The 24682-nt window shown below is 42.6% G+C and overlaps 1 protein-coding gene across 1 annotated transcript in view; it reads left to right on the top strand.

The window, feature by feature from the left end:
* KL (klotho) overlaps positions 1-24682 on the top strand; it is a 56104-nt gene extending 31422 nt beyond the window's left edge. Inside the window, exons 2-5 of the mRNA XM_037800180.1 lie at positions 15457-15967; positions 16690-16958; positions 20920-22021; positions 22526-24682. Coding sequence (XP_037656108.1) covers positions 15457-15967; positions 16690-16958; positions 20920-22021; positions 22526-22860 — 2217 coding nt within the window. The 3' untranslated portion in view covers positions 22861-24682. The remainder of the gene's footprint in view (positions 1-15456; positions 15968-16689; positions 16959-20919; positions 22022-22525) is intronic.

Below are 24682 nucleotides of genomic sequence, written 5' to 3'. Positions count from 1 at the left end.
TAATGCTGCCATTATGCAAAATACTAGAAATGGATTGGCTTTTTAAAAATTTTTTCTCTCTTTTAATTTTTTTAATTTTTTATTTTTTTATTGTGATTGTTCACATACCATACAATTATCCAAAGATCCAAGGGGTACAGGCATTTGCCCATGGTGCCATCATACAGCTGTGCATCCATCACCACGATTAATTTTTTTTCACTATTTAGAACATTTTCATTACTCCAGAAAAGAAATAAAGACAAAAAAAGGGAACTCAAATCCTCCCATACCCCTAACCACCTCCCCCTCCATTATTGATTCATAGTATTGGTATAGTACATTTGTTACTATTTATGAAAGAATGTTAAAATACTACTAACTGTAGTATATAGTTTGCAATAGGTATATATTTTTCCTATATGCTCCTCTATTATTAACTTCTAGTTATAGTGTCTTACATTTGTTCTAGTTCATGAGAGAGATTTCTAATATTTGTACAGTTAATCACTCACATTGTCCACCACAAGATCTGCTGTTTTATACATTCCCATCTTTTAACCTCTGACTTTCCTTCTGGTGACATCCGTGACTCAGAGCTTACCCTTTCTACCACCTTCACACACCATTCAGCACTGTTAGTTATTCTCACAACATGCTAACATCACCTCTGTCCATTTCCAAACATTTAAGTTCACCCTAGTTGAACATTCTGCTCATAATAAGCAACCACTCCCCATTCTTTAGTCTCGTTTTATATCTGGTAACTTATATTTCATGTCTATGAGTTTACATATTATAATTAGTTCCTATCAGTAAGACCCTGCAATATTTGTCCATATGTGTTTGTCTTACTTCATTCAATATAGTGTCCTCAGGGTTTCTTCATCAACCCATTTTTTTTAACACGGTTTTGTTCACCCACCATACATTCCATCCTAAGTAAACACTCGATGATTCCCTGTATAGTCATGTATTTATGTATTCACTACCATCACCACTATCTATATAAGGATGTCTCCATTTCTTCCACAAAGAAGGAGGAAGAGTCAAAGAAGGTAGAGAGACAAAAGGAAAAGAAAAAAGAAAGAGAGAAAAAAACACACATGACAGCTAGGAAGCAACAAAAGGAAAGATAGCATTAAACTAAAGTAGAATACAAAGTCAGACAACATCACCAATGTCAAGAGTCCCGTACCCCTCCCCTCTGTCCCTCCCCCCAAAGGCATTTGGCTTTGGTATATTGCCTTTGTTATATTAAAGGAAGCATAATACAATATTTCTGTTAATTATAGTCTCTAGTTTGCATTGATTGTATTTTTCCCCCAATACCACCCTATTTTTAACAACTTGCAAGGCTGACATTCATTTGTTCTCTCTCATGTAAAAACTCATTTGTACCTTTTGTCACAATCATTGAGCACCCTAGGTTTCACTGAGTTATACAGTCCCAGTTTTTATCTTTCCTCTTTCCTTCTGGTGTCCTACATGCTGCTAACTTTCCTCTTTCAACCATACTCACAGTCATCTTTGTTCAGTGTACTTACATTGCTGTGCTATTACCTCCCAAAACTGTGTTCCAAACCTCTCACTCCTGTCTTTTCCTTTTCGTCTGCAGTGCTCCCTTTACTGTTTCCTGTAGAGCAGATATCTTGTTCATAAACTCTGTCATTGTCTGTTTGTCAGAGAATATTTTAAGCTCTTCCTCATATTTGAAGGACAGTTTTGCTGGGTATAGGATGCTTGGTTGGCAGTTTTTCTCTTTCAGTATCTTAAATATATCACCCCACTTCCTTCTTGCCTCCATGGTTTCTATTGAGAAATCTGCACATGGTCTCACCAAGCTTACTTTGTATGTGATGGATGGCTTTTCTCTTGCTGCTTTCAGGATTCTCTCTTTATCTTTGATGTTCGATAATCTGATTATTAAGTGTCTTGGCATAGGCCTATTCAGATCTATTCTGTTTGGGGTAGGCTGTATTTCTTGGATCCATAATTTTATGTCTTTCATAAGAGATGGGAAATTTTCATTGATTATTTCCTCTGTTATTGCTTCTGCCCCTTTACCCTTCTCTTCTCCTTCTGGGACACCCATGACATGTACATTCCTGCATTTCATGTTGTCATTCAATTCCCGGAGATGCTGCTCATATTTTTATTCTTTTCTCTATCTGTTCTTTTGTGTGTAGGTTTTCAGGTGTCTTGTTCTCCAGTTCCTGAGTGTTTTCCTCTGCCTCTTGAGATCTGCTGTTGTATGTCTCCATTGTGCCTTTCATCTCTTGTGTTGTGCCTTTCATTTCCATAGATTCTGCCAGTTGTTTTTTAACTTTTGATTTCTACCTTATGTACACCCAGTGTTTTCATTATATGCTTCATCTCTTTTGCCTTATCTTCCCTAAACTTTTTGAATTCATTTAGCATTAGTTGTTTCAATTCCTGTATCTCAGTTGAAGTGTAAGTTTGTTCCTTTGACTGGGCCATAACTTCATTTTTCTTAGTGTAGGTTGTAGTTTTCTGTTGTCTAGGCATCTGGTTTCCTTGGTTACCCCAATCAGGTTTTCCTAGACTAGAATGGGCTCAGGTCTCAGAAGGAGGCAATAGTATCAGGTTTCCCTGAGGGTGTGTCTTGGAAGATTGACACATCCTGTGAGGCCTCAAGCCGCTATGCTTTTCTGCCCAGCAGGTGGCACCTGTCAGCCTGTCACTCCTGACTGTTGTAAGGAGGTGTGGCCTGTGGCTGTTTTCCCCCAGGCTCTGGGGTCTGGTTCTGAATGGAAGGCGGATAGTAGAGCTGGGCACCACCTCTTTCCTCTTAGGGAAGATACACCCCCTAGGGAGATATCATTTGCATTTGAATAGTCTCTGTGACTCTGCTATCTCCATCCTTGTCTGGGTCAGGGCATTGGTAACTGAAGATAGCTGAGGCTTTCTCCACTGAGTGAAAAAGGGACAGAAAGCCTCCCTTCAGAGCCAGTCCATGGCCACCCTCACTTTCACCCATTGGCCAGAGATAGCACCTGGTTCTCTGGGCTCCCCCTCCCTTCCAGAGAGATCTTCTGTCTCTCCAAAGTCAGTTGTCACCAAAAACCTCTGTCTGCTTGTTGGGGATTCATAACTTGTATTGAACAGTCAACATTTGTTAATTAAAATCTAAGTTGGAGTGGGCTGAGGCATATTTGCTTGTTCAGAGAGTGCTGCTGTCTATCACAGAGAGGCTTTGCAGTTTGGGCTGCCATGGGGGGAGAGGGCTCTTGGCTTGGGTCCGCAGTTTTTACTTACAGATTTTATGCTGCAGTCTTGGGCATTCCTCCCAATCCAGGTTGCTGTATGATGTGTGGACAGTCACAGTTGTCCCCCAGCAGTTATTCTAGTTTATTTACTAGTTGTTCCTGGTTGTTTATTAGTTGCTCTAAGGGGACTAACTAACTTCCACTCCTCTCTATGCCACCATCTTCTTCCTTCTCCAGATTAGCTTTTATAAAGGGGGTTTATTTGGGTTACAAATTTACAATCCTAAGGCCGTAAAAGTGTCCAACTAAGGCATCAAGAGGATACCTTCACTGAAGAATAGCTGATGGTGTCCGGGACACCTCTGTCAGCTGGGAATGCACACAGCTGGCATCTGCTGTTTCTTTGTTCCTGGTTGCATTTCAAAACAGCTTTATCCAAAATGTCTCTGGGTTTATCTTAGTGTAGCATCTCCAAACATCCTTCTGTCTGCATCTCCAAGCATCTCTAAGTGTCACCCAGCATCTGGGTCTGTGTTGGCTCTTAGCTTCCCTCTTAAATACTCCAGTGAACTAATCAAGACCCTCACACTGAATGGTCAGGGTCACACATCCATGGAAATAATATAATCAAAAGCATTACCCACAGTTGTGTGAGTCACATCTCCATGGAAATACTCAATCAAAAGTTTCCAACCTGTGCCAGCTTGGATATATTATACAAAAGCTTTATTCTTTAATGCAATCTTGTGGAGACAGATGTGTTAGTGTCGATTAGGTTGGAATCTTTTGATTGAAAATTCTGTGGGGAAGTAACTCAATCAACTGTGGGAGAAATGTTTGATTAAATTATTTCCATGGAGTTATGGACCCTGCACACTCAGGGTGTGTCTTAATTTAATTAGCGGAGTCCTATAAAAGAGCTCACAAACAGAAGGAGCTCAGAGCAGCTGAGAGGAACATTTTGGAAAGAAGCCAAGTGCTGACACTGATACTTAGAGATACTTGGAGATGCAGACAGAAGGACATTTAACTATGAAATGAAGCTCAGAGTTTGTCCCAGGATATGCTAAGACAGGACCCTAGGTGATTAGAGAGAAACATCCTGGGAGAAAGAACCAAGAATGCACAGGAGCTGAGAGAGGAGCTGGAACACAACCTGGGATCAACAGATGCCAGCCATGTGTCTTCCCAGCTGGCAGAGGTTTTCTGGATGCCACTGGCCATCCTTCAGTGAAGGTATCATCTGTTGATGCCTTAGTTTGGACACTTTTATGACCTTAAAACTTCAGATTTGTAATTTTTAATAAACCCTCTTTATAAAAGCCAATCCATTTCTGGTATTTTGCATATACGCAGCTCTAGCAGACCAGAACACAACCTAATCAAAAGACTAATAAATTTGCCCCCAGAAGACTGCACTAAAGAACTTGGCTTTTTGTGGGGAACATAATATATCTAAACATAATATATCTTCATATATATCTAAACTGGCACATACCACAACTGTTTATACATTCTTCTGTTGATGAGTGTTTGCATTATTTCCAGACTTTTGCTATTATGAATAAGGATACTATGAACATGCTCATATGGATCATTTTTGTAAGTTTTTAACTTGGTAGTGTACAAGTCTTTTTTTCTCTCTTTTCCAAACCTCTCTCTCCTGTCTTTTCCTATCTGTCTGTAGGATCCCTTTACTGTTTCTTGTAGAGCAGGTCTCTTGTTCACCAACTCTCTCAGTGTCTGTTTATCTGAAGAGTTTAAACTCTTCCTCATTTTTGAAGGACAGTTTTGCCAGATATAGAATTCTTGGTTGACAGTTTTTCTCTTTCAGTATCTTAAATATATCACACCACTGCCTTCTCACCTCCATGGTTTCTACTGAGAAATCTGCACATAGTCATATCAAGCTTCCTTTGTTTGTGATGGATCACTTTTCTCCTGCTGTTTTCAGGATTCTCTCTTTGTCTTTGACATTTGATAATCTGATTATTAAGTGTCTTGGAGTAGGTCTATTTGGATCTATTCTGTTTGGGGTACACTGCACTTCTTGGATCTGCAATTTTATGTCTTTCATAAGAGATGGGAAATTTTCAGTGATTATTTCCTCCATTATTGCTCTGTCCCTTTCCCCTCCTTCTGGGATAACCATGACATGTGCATTCATGCACTTCATGTTGTCATTCAATTCCCTGAGACCCTGCTCATATTTTCACATTCTTTTCCCTATCTGTTCTTTTTTGTGTAGGATTTCAGATGCCCTGTCCTCTAGTTCCTGAATCATTTCTTCTGCCTCTTCAAATCTGCTGACGTATGTCTCCGATGTATTTTTCATCTCTTCTATTGTGTCTCATTCTCTTAAGTTCTGCCAATTGTTTTTTCAAACTTTAAAATTCTTCCTTATGTTTGCCCAATGTCTTCTTTATTTTTTTCATCTCTTTTGCCATATCTTCCCTCAACTCATTGACTTCATTTTTGAATTGATTTAGCATATTTGTTTGAAGATCTTTAATTAGTTGTTTCAACTCCTGTATCTCATTTGAAGTGTAAGTTTGTTCCTTTGACTGGGCCATATCTTCATTTTTTTTCTAGTGTGATTCGTAATTTTTTGTTGTCTAAGCATCTGGTTTCCTTGATAACTCCAGTCAGATTTTCCAAGACTAGATGGGCCCAGGTGTCAGGAAGAGGGTGTAATTAGTATCAAGTTTCCCAGAGGTTGAGACCCAGCAAATTGTCCAAGTTTCCTGTGAGGCCTCTAGACCTTGTGCTTTTCCTATCCTGCCCAGCAGGTGGTATTTGTCAGCCCACAGCTCCTACCACATAAAGTAGGTGGTGCCTTTAATTCTCAGTAGACCCTGTCCCTGCCATGGGCTGAGAGCATCAGAAGCCAAGCTTAGCTGTTTCTGATCCCCCACTGACTGGCTGTACATTCGGAGTTCCTGAGGGAGGGCAGCCACTTCAGCTGGGCCCTACCTCCCCCTTTTCTTAGGGAAGATAAGCCCTTTAGGGATTTATCTCCTTCACTTGACTTCTTCCTTTGTCTCTGTAACTATCTTAACTGTACCATTTCCTGGGTCAGTGCTGACAACTGAAAATGCCTGAGGCTTTTACTAATGAGCTACTTAGAATGAGAGAGAGAAAAAAAGGAGACAGAGCCAGTCCCAGCACCGCAGTTATCAGTCAAGAACCAGAGTTGGTGCCCAGTTCTATGTGCCCCTTTTCTTGGACACAGCCCTTTTCTAGTACTCTGAGCTCAGCCAACTCCAAAAGCCTCTGTTCTTATTTATTTATGTTATTTTTTTTTTCCTGTCAGCCCTGCTTCCTCTCTGCTGGGAGAAACCTCTGGGTTCCTTTCCTGCTTGCTCTGGGTTTATCTGTGCTTGTAGTTTGTATCCAGTACTACAAATTTGCTAACTAAAACCACAGTTAGAGCTTGGTTGAGTTACCTTCCCTTCCTCCTAGTAGACTGCTTATTTTTCCCCCAGGGAAGTGTTTCTGCTCAGCCTGCCATGCTGGTGGGGAAGGGGTGCCAGATCCACAGTTTAGGAAGCTTTACTTACAGTTCTATGATGTGATCTCAGCCATTCCACCCATTCCAGACTGGTGTATGATGTGTGTCCAGTCACAGATGTCCCACAACAGTTGTTCTAGGCTATTTACAAGTTGTTCCTGGCTATAGGCTCAGACCCATATCTTGAAATCTAAATTAGAGCTCTGTGCCTGTTTGAATGTATTATGTCCCCCAAAATGCCGTTATCTTTGATGAAATCTTGTGTGGGAAGATGAATCAGTGTTGATTAGATTGTGAATCTTTGAGTGTTTCCATGGAGCTGTGACCCACCCAACTGTGGGTGATTACTCTGATTGGCTAGTTTCCATGGAGGTGTGGCCCTGCCCATTCAGCATGGGCCTTGAGAGAGAAGCTGCAGCTTACAGAGACATTTTGGAGATGGACTTTGAAAACAGACTTTTGCTCCAGAGAAGCTAAGAGAGGACAAATGCCCCAAGAGCAACTGAGAATGATATTTTTGAGGAACTGCAGCCTAGAGAGGAATGTCTGGGGAGAAAGCCATTTTGAAACCAGAACTTGGAGCAGATGCCAGCCACGTGCCTTCCCAGCTAACAGAGGTTTTCCAGACACCATTGGCCATCCTCCTGTGAAGGTACCCAATTGTTGATGACTTACCTTGGACACTTTATGGCCTTAAGACTGTAACCAAATAAACCCCCTTTTATAAAAGCCAATCCATTTCTGGTGTTTTGCATCTTGGCAGCATTAGCAAACTAGAACAAGCTGGAAGGAAGTTAGGAGGGCATCACATACCAGAGTGTCTTGCCTCAAATTGCATCATTCATACATTGCAAGACAATACAGTAGTATTCTCAGAGGCCAGCCATGGCACATTCTTTCTAATTTGTTTTTGTAAGAGGGCTTGCATGGAAGCTGCCTGTCTCTGAAGGTCTCAGAGATGAAATAGAACCAGGGTATCTTCTAAGAGAGAATTTTCCTTGTGGCTCAGAAAAAAGTTTAGCATCCACCCCAGACCTTTTGATCTGGTTCTCACTGCCCTCCTTCCTTCCTCCATATCTGTTTATTGATATATCTGTTTATTCTCTGCCCCAGAGGAAAGAGAATCTGAGGAAAGAGAGATAAAAGGCCCAGTCAGTGCCCTCCAAGCACCTATTATCCAGACAAATAAATACGACACAATATCGTTGAAGTCTTTGATAGAGGCCAGTTGTGGGGACACATGGAGCAGACATACGAAGATGGGAAGATGTCTGGGAAGGCTTTCTGGTGGACGAGAGAACAGAGCTGAGCTGTGAGGAAGGGTGATGATGGAGAGGATGGGAGTAGGTGAAACATCCTTGGGAGAGTTGCAGCTGTAGAAGTGTGGACGCCTAGGCAATCTCAGAACTTCAAGTAAGGCTTCCTGTGCCTGAGACTTGGGATTTGAGGCAGGGTCTGGAGGTGGGACAGGTCGGCAGGGGTGGCTGGGGCCTTCCAGTCACCATGATCTAACCACAGATAGTACAAGCAGGGCCTGCCCCTTGGACTGCTATGAGCCATTTTCCTTTTCTTACATTTTAATTTATTTTCTTATCTGCAAAGCAATGCATGTTTATGGTAGAAAATGAAAAAATATAGATAAGCAAAATCAATAGTGTGATGCTCCCTCAATCCCACCACAAAACCTCTGTTAGCAAGCTGAGCTTTATAAACATATTTTTCTTTATGAAAAATGCTATAAAACTGTGCATACTGTATTCTACCTACATTTTTGTTCAGTCAGTACTTTCTAAACATTTTTACATGTTGATAAATATTCTTCTGCATTATGTATAATGTTTGAATAGTGATATTTCTTTAGTAATAACCATAATGTATTAAAACCACATATATGGGTATAAATATATTTTGAATGTTGTGTGTTTAAATTGTTTGCAATGTTCTGTGCTTATCAATCATATTTAGATGGTCATTCTTGCTCTTGCCTTTAATTATTTCCCTATGTCCTTGTTAGTATCTTTATTAAAGTTCAATCTTAAGACAACAGGCTTATAAGATTAACATACCTGGAATAATTAGAAAGTAATGCAATGGTATATATAACCATCTCCCTATTAGTCATCCTTCATTGTTGCTTGGGTTAAGTGCTGACATTTCCCACACCCTGCCTCTTTGTCTTCGATTACTTGGATCTACCAATCTGAAAATGGAATGAGGAGGTAGTGAAGCTGTGTTGAGTTCAGTTTAATAGACAATGAGCCAGGGAGGGGTGGGGGCACCCCTTGGGGAGATCCGTTTGGGAGGGGGCATCATTTTTTGCATGGTAAGTGATGTGGTAGAAGGATATCTAAGACTTTGAAGCACCCCAGGAGGGAGCACGGTGCAATGTGGACAGGGCGGGGCACTTCCTGGAGAAGATGCCTGCCTGGACGGCCACCAAGCTGGGCTGCTGTAGGAAGCAGTCAAGTAACAGAGCCCATGGGGGCTTGGGGCCAGGGGAGTGGCTGAACCCAGTGTTATCTGACACCTTCCAATATTGCGAATTCATACTTCTCTAAAACAACCAACTACTTAATAGATGCTTTCACTTGTGTCATCATCACTGATTCCTTACAATGTCCCCCACGGGAGTACAGACATTCCTCCCATTTGTGCAGGTAAGTCACCGAGGCTCTTGCTGATAACAGATAGTAGAGCTGGGACCCAGACCCAAGTCCCTTCCACTCCAAACCCCAGGCTATATCCACTACACTCGCAGCTGCAGGTGGTGTTTCCTTTACCTGACTGCTCTTCCTTTTCTGTCTGCTCACCTGTTATGGCAATAATGGAGTGCCTGCTGTATACAAACTTTGTGCTGGATGCTTTACAGAAATTATCTTGTTAAATCCTCAAGACAGCCCTGCGAAGAGACAGGAAGGTGAGGCTTACTGGGGATAAGTAATGTGGTCAAAGGCATCAAAGACCAGGTGAGCCCTGCCCTAAGGCCCAGGTCATTTATCAGTTCCCACCAAACCTGCCCTGAGCCATATTGGATGACTCAAAGTTGTAACAGTGGCCCACGATTGCGAGCAGTTCTATTCTATGGCTCCTACACAACCACCTGCAAGGCTGGCTCAGGTGAGGGAGCTCTTAGGTGGCTCCCATCCCTGCCCAACCCTGCTCTGCCTACAGATGGCTGCCTGATGCATTTAGCACAGGACTGTCCCCAAGGCCTCAACATGGGCCAAATTAGGCAAGGCCCCTGGTTCTCGGTCCCAAGTTGGGTTGCTGATTCCCGAGTAGCAGCTGGGACTGCCCCCTTTCTCCCCTGTTTAACTGTTGAAGGACATGATGCAATTTCCTGTCATGGGGAGGCAGTGCAGAGGACGATAGAGAAGGGAGGGGCCATCACAAAGTCAGCAGGTGCTTGCACCATGGAGCCCCAGGCCTCTTGGGTCACAAAGACAAAGGCCGTTGTTCTTTTGATCAGCACTTTATTTCCACATCAGTCTTAGCATTAAGAAAGCTGCTTCAGGTCATGAAAAAAAATGCGCTTTGGTGAAATGAAACCTAAGAGCTATCCACTAAGAAACTGAAAATGAAAGACAGAAACTATTTTATCCTATTGAAAGGTTTGGCTGAACTCCTAGGAAGGGTGATGAGGCTATTCTTGGATGCTGGCTCTGTAATGAGCCACAGGAAGAATATTCAGGAAAAACGAAGAGGCTATTTGGCATTCTAGATGAAAAAGCTTCTTTGGGTCTGTGGAGTGCAATGAAAATTGGCTTGATCATTTCGGAGAACATAAGGAGTAAAAAGAATTAGAATGGAGGTTTCAAAGAGGGTATGTTAGTAGGAGAAAGGCTGATAAGTAGCACTTGTATTTTGAGAAAAATAGGGAAAGTAAATCAAAGAATTTAAAGGGAGAGAGCCATTTCATTCGGATAGGGAAGGAAAAGCTATAACTCTCACTATTCTTTGTAAAAAAGAAAATAAGTGAAAATAAAATATCAGGAGTCAGTAAGACTTTATGGGAGCCACTCTTCACCACTGCAGGGAACTCCCAGCTCCTTGCAGCTGCCTTTAGTTGTTCTGTGCTCTTGGCTTGTGCCTTCAGCCTGGGTGTGCAGGAAGCCAGCACGGTCACAGCATTCTGGACATTGGGCCAAGGTTAAAAATTGCAGTTGGTCCTTTAAGGTTTTGCACTGATTCTTTTTAGGGAAGAGAAAGATTGTGAGGATGTGTTAGAATTGTAGCTATAAGAGATGAACGCCAAATAGAAATTGATTCCAGAGGCAGGACAAGATGGCAGTGTAGGGAGCAACTAGTAAATAGCCAGGAACAACTAGTAAATAGTCTGGAACAACTGTTTGGGGGACACCTGTGACCAGGCATACAGTCTGGAATGGGTGAAAGGGCTAAGATCACAGCATAAGAACTAGAAACTTGATACTGATTATACCTTCTTTCCCATCTGGTCTGGGAATGTTTGATTGGGGTAATCAAGGAAACCAGATGCCTAGACAACAAAAAATTATGAGTCACACTAGGAAATGGCCCCGTCAAAGGAACAAACTTACACTTCAAATGAGATACAAGAGGAGTTGAGACAACTAATTAAAGATGTTCAAACAAATCTAAATCAAATCAACAAGCTGAAGGAAAAGGTGGCAAAAGAGATGAAGGATATAAAGAAAACACTGGGTGACCATAAAGAAGAATTCATAAGCTTGAAAAAACAAATGGCAGAACTTATGGGAATGAAAGGCACAAACAGAAGAGATGAAAAACACAATGGAGACATACAACAGCAGATTTGAAGAGGCAGAAGAACAGATTCATGAACTGGAGGACAGGACAGCTGAAATCCTACACAAAAAAGAACAATAGGGAAAAGAATGGAAAAATATGAGCAGGGTTTCAGGGAACTGAATGACAACATGAAGCCCATGAGTATATGTTTCATGGGTGTCCCAGAAGGAGAAGAGAAGGGAAAAGGGGCACAAACAATAATAGAGGAAATGGTCACTGAAAATTTCCCATCTCTTATGAAAGACTAAATTACAGATCCAAGAAGTGCAGTGTACCCCAAACAGAATAGATCTGTATAGACCTACTCCAAAACACTTAATAATCAGATTATCAAATGTCAAAGACAAAGAGAGAATTCTGAAAGCAGTAAGAGAAAAGCAATCCATCACATACAAGGGATGCTCGATAAAACTATATGTGGATTTCTCAGTAGAAACCATGGAGGTGAGAAGGCACTGGCATGATATATTCAAGATACTGAAAGAGAAAAACTGCCAACCAAGAATTCTATATCCAGCAAAACTGTCCTTCAAAAATGCGGGAGCATTTAAAATATTTTCAGACAGACACTGAGAGAGTTTCTGAGCAAGATACCTGCTCTATAGGAAATACTCAAGGGAGCACTACAAACAGATAGGAAAAGACAGGAGAGAGGTTCAGAGAAGAATGTAGAAATGAAGACTATCAGTAAGAGTAAAAAGAGAGAGAAAAAATAAAAACAAAATATCACATATAAAATCCAAAAGACAAAATGGTAGACAGTACACGTTATGTTGAGTGAGATTAGCCAGAAACAAAAGGACAAATACTGTATGGTCTCGCTAATATGAACTAACATTAATGAGCAAACCTTGAGAGTTAAAATTGAGAACAGACATTACCAGGCAATAGAAGGAGGGTAGAGATTGGGCATTTGATGCTGAAGGAGTACAGAGTGTTCAACAGGATTGACTGTATAGATCCAGAAATGGATACCATAATACTGTGTGATGGTAGCATAATATTGTAAGTACTCTGAACAAAGATAAGTGTGAGTAAAGCTGAAAGAGGAAGGCTAGGGGCAAGTATGATAATAGAAAGAAAGAAGATAAAGACTGGGACTGTATAACTTAGTGAAAAGCAGAGTGGTGAATCATGGTGATTAAGTGTACAAATATAAGAATGTTTTTACATGAGGGAGAACAAATAAATGTCAAAAATTGCAAGGTGTTGAAAATTGGACAGTATAGGGGAAAAATATAATTAATGTAAACTGGAGTCTATAGTTAACAGTAACATTGTAATGTACTTCCATTAATTGTAACAAAGGCAATATACCAAAGCTAAATGTCTAAAAGACAGGGATAAATTGGAGTGGTATGTGATTCTTGCTATTGTTTTTGTATGAACTTTTCATTGCATCTTTATTTTTTTCTTCTTTTATTTCTTTTCTTCTTAATTTTTTTCTCCTCTTCCTCTTTCATTGCAAAAGAAATGGAAATATCCTTATATAGATTGTGGTGGTGAATGCATAACTGTGATTATAGCAGTAATCATTGATTGTTTACTTAGGATGGATTGTACTGTGTGTGAATAAAACTGTTTAAAAAATAAGTAGAGGGATTCAAGTGCTGGAGAAAATGTGGAGGGAGGGATATGCCTAATCACTGTTGGTGGGGAAGTAGAATGGTGCAGCCCATCTGGAGGGCAGTGTGGTGGTTCCACAGGAAGCTAAGTATGGGGTTGCCATATGGTCCTACAACCCCATTATTGGGTGTATACTTGGAGGCACTGAGAGTTGGGAGACCAGTGGACCTTTGCATACTGGTTTCTGTGGCAGCAGTATTCATGATTTGCAATGGATGGAGGTGGCCTAAGGGTACATCAGCCATTAATGGAATAGTGAACTGTGGTGTATACATACAATGAAATATTGAGGGGTGAAAGAAGGAATGAAGTTGTGAGGTAGGTAACTAGGTGAATGGACCTTGAGGACAGTATGTTGAGTGAAATAAGCCAGAAATGAAAAGACAAACATTATTACGCCTCACTAATATGGACTAACAATAATGTGCAAAGTCTGAGAACTGAATCTGAGAGCACAGGTTATCAGGGGAAGTCTTATTGTAAAGGTGCCTGGATTGTAAGCTTTTACAGCAGTCACATCTATTCATGAGCTGTAACAGTTATTTCTAAATTCTGAAATTCTGAGCTGTTTGTGTGTGACCTGGTCAGTCCCCGGAATTCTGGGTATCCACGTGGCACCTGAGACTCAGAGCCAGAGTTCGGCAGCTGTGAGTGTCGGCATTGCCCCATGCAGCAAGTGATAAAGAAGTGAAAAAAGGTCAGAGGTCAATTAGAGATATGAGTGAAATGGACTTGGTTAGGACTAAGGTAAATCAGACTAAAGGGTAAAGGATGATATTGACTGTGTTTTAAAACTTTAACTTCTGTGTGAGACCAAAGGAAAAGATGTGTACTTGTTGCAAAATCTATATTTTCTGTAGCAGACTATATAATTTAACTTGTATGATCAGTTTACTCGAACACCGTAAATACACGGAACCTTGAATAGGTAGTGAGATCTGGTTGGTTTGTACAGTTTAATGTGAAGCCCCAATACATCCCAGAGTAATTTGAGCAGAGAGTAAAAAGTATTTGCAAAGCCCCCTTGAGGGACTGGGGAAAATGTGGAAATATTAAACTTTTTCACCCAATTCTTGCAAGCATTAGGGACTACCAATTTAGTAGGCTGAGCCCTCGATCTTGGGGCTTTCTCTTATGAGGCTTGTTACTGCAAAGGAGAGGCTAAACCTACTTATAATTGTGCCTAAGAGTCATCCCCAGGGAACCTCTTTTGTTGCTCAGACGTGGCCTCTCTCTGTAAGCCAACTCTGCAGGTAAACTCACTGCCCTCACCCCCCTACATGGGACATGACTCCCAGGGATGAGTGTGGACCTGGCATCATGGGATTGAGAAAGTTTTGTCAACCAAAATGGGGAAGAGAAATGAAACAAAATAAAATTTCAGTGGCTGAGGGATTTTAAATGGAGTTGAGAGGTCATTCTGGAGGTTATTCTTATGCATTATATAGATATCCCTTTTTAGTTTTTATTAGAATAGCTAGAAAAAAATACCTGAAACTGTTGAACTGCAATCCAATATCCTTGATTCTTGAAGATGATTATTTAACTCTATAGCTTATACAGTGTGACTGTGTAATTGTGAAAACCTTATGGCTCATTGTCCCTTTATCCAGTGTATGGATAGATGAGTAGAAAAATGGGGACAAAAACTAAATGAATAATGGGGGGTTGGGGGGAGGGGTATGGGATGTTTTGGGTGCCCTTTTTTTACTTTTATTCTTATTCTTATTTTTTGGAATAATGAAAATGTTCAAAAAATTGTGATGATGAATGCACAACTGTATGATGGTACTGTGAACAACTGTACACTCTGGGTGATTGTATGGGATGTGAATATATTTCAATAAAATTGCATTAAACATATATAATTGACTCCAGTAATGTGAGTCACTTTGAAAACTCCCAGTCTGTTAGGATCAATAATATATAATACTGTTTAGAAATTCCTGGTGTGATTCACAGATGTAAGGTTGAGTTGTTTTCTGAAACCCATGAATTAAAAAGTACATAATCCAAAGTCAATTAAATAGTAAGATATTTTGACAGATTCTTATTTCATTAACTTTGCAAAATACAAACAATAACTACTGGACACCGAAATTCACCTTTTCCTGCCAGCTGCTGAGAAACAAGGGAAACAGCTCCAGTCCTGTACAGCTCAGGTGCAGTTACCTACCTCCAAGATAATTTATTGGTTCCAGGTGATAATTTATTGGTTAGTCTGGTTGGGAACAGATACAGCTAGAGCTGGGGATTTGGATCCATATTACATTTCCGCTCACAGACAGAGATTGATTCATATGTTTTTTCTCTTTATAGGCTCATGCCAAAGTCTGGCATCTCTACAACACTTCTTTCCGGCCGACACAGCGGGGCTGGGTGTCCATCGCCCTCAGCTCCCACTGGGTCAACCCTCGCAGAATGAACGACCATGGGGTCAGAGAGTGCCAAAAGTCACTTGACTTTGTGCTCGGCTGGTTTGCCAAACCCATCTTTATCGACGGAGACTACCCTGAGAGCATGAAGAATAACCTCTCGTCCCTTCTGCCCGATTTTACTGAATCTGAGAAGAGGCTCATCAAGGGAACAGCTGACTTTTTCGCTCTTTCATTCGGACCAACCTTGAGTTTTCAGCTCTTGGACCCTCGCATGAAGTTCCAGCAGCTGGAATCTCCCAGCCTGAGGCCGCTGCTCTCCTGGGTTGACCTGGAATATAACCATCCTCCGATATTTATTGTGGAGAACGGTTGGTTCGTCTCAGGGACCACCAAGAGAGATGACGCCAAATACATGTATTACCTCAAAAAGTTTGTCATGGAAACCTTAAAAGGTAGTATCGCGGGTAAATTCTAACTTCCCGTCAAAATCCATTGGTGATGTGATCCTTGAGATTATCTATAATTAGCAATGTGGATTCATGTTATTTAATTCATTTTGGCAGTAGTAGGAATTATTTATGTGACACCTTTCTAATTTGGGGCCTTGAAGAACTTAATTTTTTTTTTTAAATTCATTTTACAAATGTGAAATGGGTGATAATGTGTGAAATTACTTGATTTTTCAAGTTACTAATCTAGATTTTTTAGAGTATATTAAGCATAAAATAATATCCAAGCTTCTAGCTCACGGTACATGCTTTTCAGTTCTTATTGCTTGCACTGAACACAAATACATTTTGGAGAAAGAAATCAGTAAGTAGGTCATAATTTTTAAAGGTTTTATTCATTCACTGAATCAGACCCAAGTCTAGGTGCCAAGGATAGAAAGTGGAACAAGACTTTTTCCAAGCCCTCGGGGAGCACACACTGGAAATAAAGAACTACCTCATTTCAGTGCTGGAGAATCCAAATAAAAATACATTGGAGATCGGCTTATTTGTAAAGACATTTATTTGTAGGGTTAACAGCCTTCTGTGAGTAAGACTCACCATTGGTTGACCAAACAATAAACATGATACTAAATTTGTTCCATTAGGTACACAAATGCTCTTAAATCATGAGGTGGACACCCACCAAAGTTTCACATCATTCTTGTCCTGTCTTCCCTTTGTAGCCATCAGGCTGGACGGGGTCCATGTCATCGGCTACACGGCGTGGTCCCTCATGGACGGCTTCGAGTGGCACAGGGGCTACAGCATCCGGCGTGGACTCTTCTACGTCGATTTTCTAAGCCCGGATAAGAAGTTGTTGCCCAAGTCTTCAGCCTTGTTCTACCAAAAGCTGATAGAGAGAAATGGCTTCCCTCCTTCACCAGAAAACCAACCCCTGGAAGGGACATTTCCCTGTGACTTTGCCTGGGGAACTGTGGACAACAACATTCAAGTAAGTGGGGGGGGGGAAACCAGCCGCAGGCTCCCCATTGGCTGCGTCATTGGGTAGTTGTCATGGTGCCCTGTCCATTCTTTGAGCCTAACGTGGTTCCTTAATGAGCACCTTAAGGGTGCAAGCTTCTCTCCAAAAATCAACCTTTGTTTCATCTTGCACTTCTAATCAAACCCAAAGGGAAATAAATTTTAAACATGTGAAATGAAAGAAAATAAAAAGATAAAATACTCTCTTTTAATATGGTGGTCTACACACCTTTTAAAAGCAGCTGAGAGATATTTTGCAGACTCCAAAGTAGCTGAAATCCCAGTGGAGCTCCTGAGGTTGAGGTAGGACTGTTAGGCAAAGCCCACCCGAAGCATAACAGTGGCTGCCCCTGCCCCCAAGCTTGCCGAAATACTCCAGAATAAAAACCCTTGCTCCAGTGATTCACCATCTGGAACGTCACTTTTAAGCAGTAGTCACTGAAATGGTATGGAACTTCTTCATAATAGTCAACCAATATTTACTGAGCACCTACTAGGTACTTAGTCCTCAGTATTATGATTTTTTAAAATTTCCCTAATTTTAAAGGGATTTGTTTTGGAGCATTTGCTTGGATCTGGTAGTAAGCATTTATTGGATGCCTACGGTGTACAAAGCCCAGTGTCAGTCACTGGGGCTGCTTGGGTAAACCACGCAGGTCATGAACAAACTGCAGGAAGATTTGGCCCCCGCCTTCAGAGGGGCCAAGGAGTCCCATGAGGGAAAATGATGGCTGCACAAATGGCCTATGGACGTGACCCACAGTGCTGGCTGGCGGGGTGCGGGTGGCCTGTCGCAGAGTGGAGTCTGGGCCTGAAGACAGTGCTCACCACAGAGGAGACCTCTGGGACCCGGAGGCGAGGGGGGGAGCACGTCGGGAGGGAGCACATCCAAAGGGAGCACGGTGGAACTCGGAGCTGATCCATGGGCCCCATAAGCAGCCGTTTCAGGAGAACCTGGAGGAAAGGCCTTTCGGTTGACATGGGTTCCTGTTTTCTCATCAGTATCAAGTTGAAAACTTTAACTTGTAGGAAAATAAATCATCATTATCCTAGGTTCTTTTTTTGTTTTGTTTTGTTTTTTTTTTGCTGTTTTGGATCATTTTTATGTCTTTTTTCAGAAAATCCAGTTGGTTTTAGAGGCAGGCTCTGATGTAAATCCCTTCCTTAGGTTTAAGAGACCACCAAATGCTATGTCGGCAAGGACACCCCACTTGCTTGGGATTTCCCTCCCGTCGCCCTCGCCCCACTGCTCTTTGGAATCTCCCCATCCTGATTCCCCCTCAAGGCGGGGTCCACAGCGGGATTCAAGTGGGATTCAAGCGGGATCCGAGGGGCAGAGTGGCGCTGGCGGGGGAGGGGAGGGAGGGCCAGCGGGGAGGAGGGGTCAGCGCCTCCCGCAGCCCCTCTGCCCTCCTCCCCTTCCCGGGCCAGGGGCGGCAGGGTCCCTGGTCCTGGTTCTGGCTCTCGACACCGTGCTGGGCACTGACCCCTGCCCCACGCTCTGCCCCGCAGGTCACTCCCACTCTGTGCATTTGCAGGGGCGCGTGGGAGGAGCCCCCATCCCTCCGCGCCCCCGAAGGCCTGTGTGTCCGCCCTGGGAACCGAGAGGCAGTGCGCGGGTTTTGAGAGCACATCCGAGTTGCCCCAGGGAGGAGAGAAACAAACGGTGCTCAGATGCAACAGCGGGTGGCGTGAAAACGGAGGAGGGTGAGGGGAGAACCCGGGTTTTGCTCCCCAGAAACCATCCTTGTAAAGTCTGATTGTCAGCCGCCCAGCAGCCCACACGTCCTTCCTCACGCTCACTGAGCAGAGCTTGTCAGTGCTCCCCCTGGGCTGAGCCCGCCAAACACAAGGGTACCTCACTTCTGCCCCCAGGGTTGGGTGTGAACTTCTCTGGAAGCTCTCTAGTGGCAAGAGGCTGCCATTGCTCCTTGCTCCTTCCTGATTTTCACCTCGAGCTTTCTACAATAGTGCAGCGTCCCCCAACCCCCCCATTTCCTAACGGACACAATAAACTAAGTTCCTTATGCCAGTTCCAAGGGGTAAATGTGTTTGAATTCACAAGCTCCACTCAACACTTTTAATACATTGTATTAAAGCTCTGAGAAGTGATTTTTAAACCATGCAAATTCATTTTTCCCTCCTGGCTAGTATTTCAGATTCCTCAAATGAAGGAGGAATGTGCTGCACCAGAAACACTTTAAAATAAGATCCCTTAAGGGCACAGCCTGTCTGAAGTGTGACCTGAGCCTTAGTTGCATGGCTTGTCAAGTCACTTGGACCTGATTTCCCAGCGGCCAGCTTTGTTTTCCAATAATTACTAATCTCATAGTAAAAATAGGTCCAGAGCTTGCCCCATACTGAGGAATAGAGCTTCTTTAAAATTGGCCAGTTAGGAGAAAGTTTCTTCCATAACATATTAAAGGTAGGTAATTTGTTTTATACTCATTCTTTCTAAAAGGAAGAAAGGACATTTGAGATGCAAATTCATTATTTAGTTTTTTTAGTAAAACAATAATTCAGCGAGGGAGGTCAGATGGAATTTTGCCTAAACACTCATTTCTAAACATCATATAATTTTTAAAAATATAGTATTTTGCAAAAATTATACCTAGTTCCTTATATTTTTTTGCAGATGGACCAAATAAAAGCTGCTGTTTGGAACAGTTATGGTAGTAAAGTTATAAATTTAGTCAACCGGGCACTCTATAAAAATACAGCAATCCCAAAATTCCTTCAAGCTATGAACACTTTTACTTCAAAAGAGCATGCAAATCTTCTCCTGTGTGAGGCCAAGGGGACATGAGTGCAGCACAGCGGAAAAGTACTTCTGACAGCATTCCCGCAGTAGTGAGGAAAACACACACGTGCATGAGCTACAAGCGATGATCTTCCAGAAAAAGCTATTTCCCTCCAACATGCTGTTTTTTTATTACAAACACAGCACTGACTTCTCTAGAGAAAAAGCAGCTAATTTGCAACATCCCCATAAAATGCAGCAAAATCCCTGCTACCAGTTCAAACCTGGAATTTGTCTGACCCCTGCTTTATATGGAAGGTCAAACAGAGGAACCTGTTGGAAGGGGATTACTTCAGGAGAGAAGGAGGTTCAGGCAGCTCCGTCTTCTGGGTGAACTTTCAGTTTGCGTTCCCTGAAGATTTTGCGATTTTGATTTTACGATTTGTCCATCTTTCCTAAATACCTATTTTCATTTTGGAGGATTATATTTCATATACTTCAAAACCATTACTGTCATGATCATCACCAGGAAATAATTTAGAAAATTAAAAAAATTTACCTTAAGAAAATCCAACTCTGGGTGGATGACAATATTGTTCCTTTCCGCCAGTCAGGTTAAATTTGTTAAATTGTCATTGTCCCTAATGCCAATAAGAGGTGGCAGAGAGACTTTTGCCTCCTCTACTTACAGCAAAGCTCCGTTTGGAATGAAATTTTAATAAGCACAATTTAATTTTAAGTATCATTTTATGTTATAACTACCTCAGGTTTTATCTTTTTCTTTTTTGCCTAGTTTTCTTTTCTTTCTTTCTTTCTTTTTTTTTTTTTAATTTGAAAGTCTTATAACATTGGTGGCTTTTTATACTAAAAGGAAAACCTCCCAAATGTTCTGTTTGCTCCATATAGACCGGCCTGTGAGAATCGTTAGTGTCAGTCATCTGAGGTCACCAAAACTTCAGATTTTTTTTTTTTTAACATTAACATAACATTCAAGTGTTAGAGAGAACTATGGTCACGGCAAATGTGCAGAAAAGAGTAGAAGGTCTTCTTCCTCAGGAACTTAAAATGCAGGAGAAATACTTTAAATTCCCAGCTCATCCCACCTGCTCGTTGGGTGAAACTCAGTGTCCGGCCTTTAATTCTTTCCCCAGGGCTGTCCCGGGGAAGCTCACCTTTACTTCCCTCTCCCCAGGTAGACGCCACCCCGTCTCAGTTCACGGACCCCAACGTTTACCTGTGGGACGTGCACGGCAGCAAGCGGCTCATCCGCGTGGACGGGCTGGTGGCCGAGACGCGCGAGGCGTCGTGCGCGGACCTGGCGGCGCTGCGGCCGCAGACGGCGCTGCTGCGGGACCTGCGCGTCTCCCACTTCCACTTCGCCCTGGACTGGGCGCTGCTCCTGCCTCTGGGCAACCAGTCGCTGGTGAACCGCACGGTGCTGCGCTTCTACCGCTGCCTGGCCAGCGAGCTCGTCCGCGCCAACGTCACGCCGGTCGTGGCCCTGTGGCCGCCGGGGCCCGCGCCCCGGGGGCTGCCGCGCGCGCTGGCTCGCCAGGGCGCCTGGGAGAACCCGCGCACGGTCCTGGCCTTCGCCGAGTACGCGCGCCTCTGCTTCCAGGAGCTCGGCCACCTGGTCAAGCTCTGGATCACGCTGAGCCCGCCGGCCACGCGCAGCCTGACGCTGGGCGCCGGCCACAACCTGCTGCGGGCCCACGCGCGCGCCTGGCGCCTCTACGACCGCGAGTTCCGGCGCGCGCAGGGCGGGCAGGTCTCCATCGCGCTGCAGGCCGACTGGGTGGAGCCCGCCTGCCCCTCCTCCCCGCGGGACCGGGAGGTGGCCGAGAGGGTTCTGGAGTTCGACGTCGGCTGGCTGGCCGAGCCCATCTTCGGCTCCGGGGACTACCCCCGCGCCATGAGGGACTGGCTGGGCCAGAGAGGCGGCTCCCTGCTGCCGTACTTCACCGAGGAGGAGAAGCAGCTCATCCAGGGCGCCTTTGACTTTTTGGCTGTGAGTCACTACACCACCACCCTCGTGGACTGGGAGAAGGAAGATCCAGCGAAATACAACGAGTACCTGCAGGTGCAGGAAATGACGGACACCACGTGGCTCTACTCCCCCGGGCACGTGGCCGTGGTGCCCTGGGGGCTGCGCAGGGTCCTCAGCTGGCTCAAGTTCAAGTACGGGGACCTCCCCATGTACGTCCTGTCCAACGGCATTGACGATGATCTGCTCGCGGCGCAAGACAAGCTGAGGGTGTATTACATCCAGAGCTATGTGAACGAAGCTCTGAAAGGTAACGCGCGACAACACCTGCTAGAAACCCCCCAACACAAACCACACCGCCACCCCGAGCCGCTGGCTGCTCCCTGCCGCACTGAAGGAGCCCCAGGGATACCTGGTGTTTTCCTAGGGATAAAGGAGTTGAGCTAAACGTGCGCCCACCATGAATCTATGAAAACACCAGTCATCTTGTCTGTCATCTCACCTGCTGCTGTACGCAAAGTTTTAACCTAAGTACAGTACGTCATGGTAGATTTCATTATGTAGAACTGACTGCTTAATTTAGGTCACTCTTTGTCTTGCTATTTGCCCACGTGTCTTTGCATAAAAAAACCTTATCTGATTCAATCTAATGTAGCCTGAAGTTTTATTAAATAGTATGGAAAATTTCCCTAATGCACTGAGGGGATGTAAACGTCATGTGTTGTGTGCAAACTGTTTTTATAACCATTCTCCTGTCCCTTTGTTTCTGTCTGTTTCATTTTTGTTTGTTTGTTTGTTTTTGTTTTTGTTTTAGCCTACCTATTGGATGGCGTCAATCTCCGTGGATACTTTGTTTATTCGCTTAGTGATCGCACAGCTCCGAAGTTTGGCCTCTATCGTTACGCTGCAAATCAGTTTGAGCCCAAAACGTCCGTGAAACATTATAGGGAAATTATTGACAACAACGGTTTCCCGGGTGCTGGAAATCTGGAAAGAATCTGTCCAGAAGAATTCATCACGTGTACCAAGTGCAGCTTTTTTGATAACCGAAAGAATTTACTGGTTTTCATAGCTTTTCTATTGTTTGCTTTTATCATTTCCCTCTCCCTTATTTTTTACTACTCAAAGAAAGGTAGAAGTTACAAATAGTTCTGAACATTTTCCCGTTCATTTATTTTGAAATAATTATGCACATACATCAGCTGTTGACCACTTGCACTTCTTGATGCTGTGAAACTGGATTTCATACATCTGACCTTTAGGAAACCTTTTTGTGGCACGTGACAGAGGTTTTGTTATGGGTGTAGGTGATTGTAAAATACTGAATAATGTAAACAGTGACTGGATTTGATCTCTTTTGGGGTGATGATAAAAATGGATAGGGGCCATCAATTCTGGAAGGCAAAATGCAAAAATTTTATAGACAGTGAATGACAAGCTTAGGCATAGTTTTATCTGTGCCCATCTCTAAATTTAGTGCTTTACTTAAAGTAATAATTGCAAGTGTTAGGATAAAAAGTTAAGTCCCAGGGAAGCGTCTCTCAACAGCCCAACGCCCAAGCCCCTGTCGAGCCAAGTTTCCCAAGAAAAAGAAGATGGCGAATGGAGGAGAGATGGCCAAGGACTCAGGTTGGAAGGATTCTTTCGAAAGCAGTGTTTCTGTCAAATGCTGCTACTATTAATTTCCGTATCTGATAAACGATAAACTTAGCAGAGCAAATTACGGAACATTGGGCCTTACATGACTTTTGAAGACTTCCCAGAGGGTGGGTCCTTGACAACTTTGCTTTGCTGGTGCCTTGTCGGGGGCCCATGTGTGGAGATGGTCACTAAAGGTTTGCTGAAAAAGAAACATGAATCATGAGATGTTGGACTCTTGGGGACCACAAACCAGTTCTGGTACACTGCTGTGGTTCTAGGAGGAGAAGAGGAGAGTGCTTATTATGAGCAAAATTATGATTAATTTTGGAGCAGACCTTGGAACGAAGTGACCGTTCCTGAGTGAATATAAATGAGTAATTACTTGACCTCTGAGGCATGACTCTGCTTTCTGTCCTTTGGATTGTGCTGTGATTTCTTTGAATCCGTAGTTTCTTAACTTCTTTGCAGGTTCAGAAGCAATCTGGTCTATATCACTGGAAGATTTTTTTTTGTGATCATCGAAGCCCATTTCATATTTTTGCTGCTACTTCTGTCGAACTAGCTTTGAACCGGTTTTGTTTTTGAACTTTTACACTGAAGCATGCTACTGATTTCCAGAAAGTACTAATTGGGTCGTATCCTCTAATTTCCCTTAAATAAGTCCTGCTGATTTTCTGTTGCACTGCAGTTGGAGATGGTAAGTCAAGATCATATCAGGAAACTGTGTAATAATTAACCTCACTGACACAGGGTTATAGTGTATAATAAAATACTGTACTGTATTTTATATCATCTTTAGAGAGGATGTGATTTTTTTTCATGAGAGATAAGCTTTTTGGTGACATTCTTTTTATATTGTAGTTGTTAAAATAGGAAACTAGAAAATCAAAGCCTATTTTATGTATATATTTTTCTGGTTATAAGAGTAATATATATTCATTATAAAAATTTTAAAACACAGAAACTATAAAGAAACTACATATAAAGAAAAAATAAAAATATGGAATACAGAAAACCACAGAAACTATAAAGATAAAAATAAAAACCTCAGAATCCAAAGGTAGTCACTCCTAACATTTTCTACATATTTTTCTTTCACATATGGTCAGATCATGTTGTATGTATCCAGCTTTATTAATTTTTATGAGTAACATTTCCTTTGTCATCAGTCTCCAAAAGCATGATTTTAATAGTTGTATAGTATTCCACTGTTCTGGTTTGCTAATGCTGCTGTTACACAAAATACCAGAAATGGATTGGCTTTTATAAAGGAGGCTTATTTGGTTACAAAATTACAGTCTTATGACCATGAAAATGTCCAAACAAAGGC

The sequence above is a fragment of the Choloepus didactylus genome, chromosome 12, assembly GCF_015220235.1.
Source record: "Choloepus didactylus isolate mChoDid1 chromosome 12, mChoDid1.pri, whole genome shotgun sequence".
NCBI lineage: Eukaryota > Metazoa > Chordata > Mammalia > Pilosa > Megalonychidae > Choloepus > Choloepus didactylus.
This window is presented reverse-complemented; position numbering and strand designations above follow the sequence as displayed.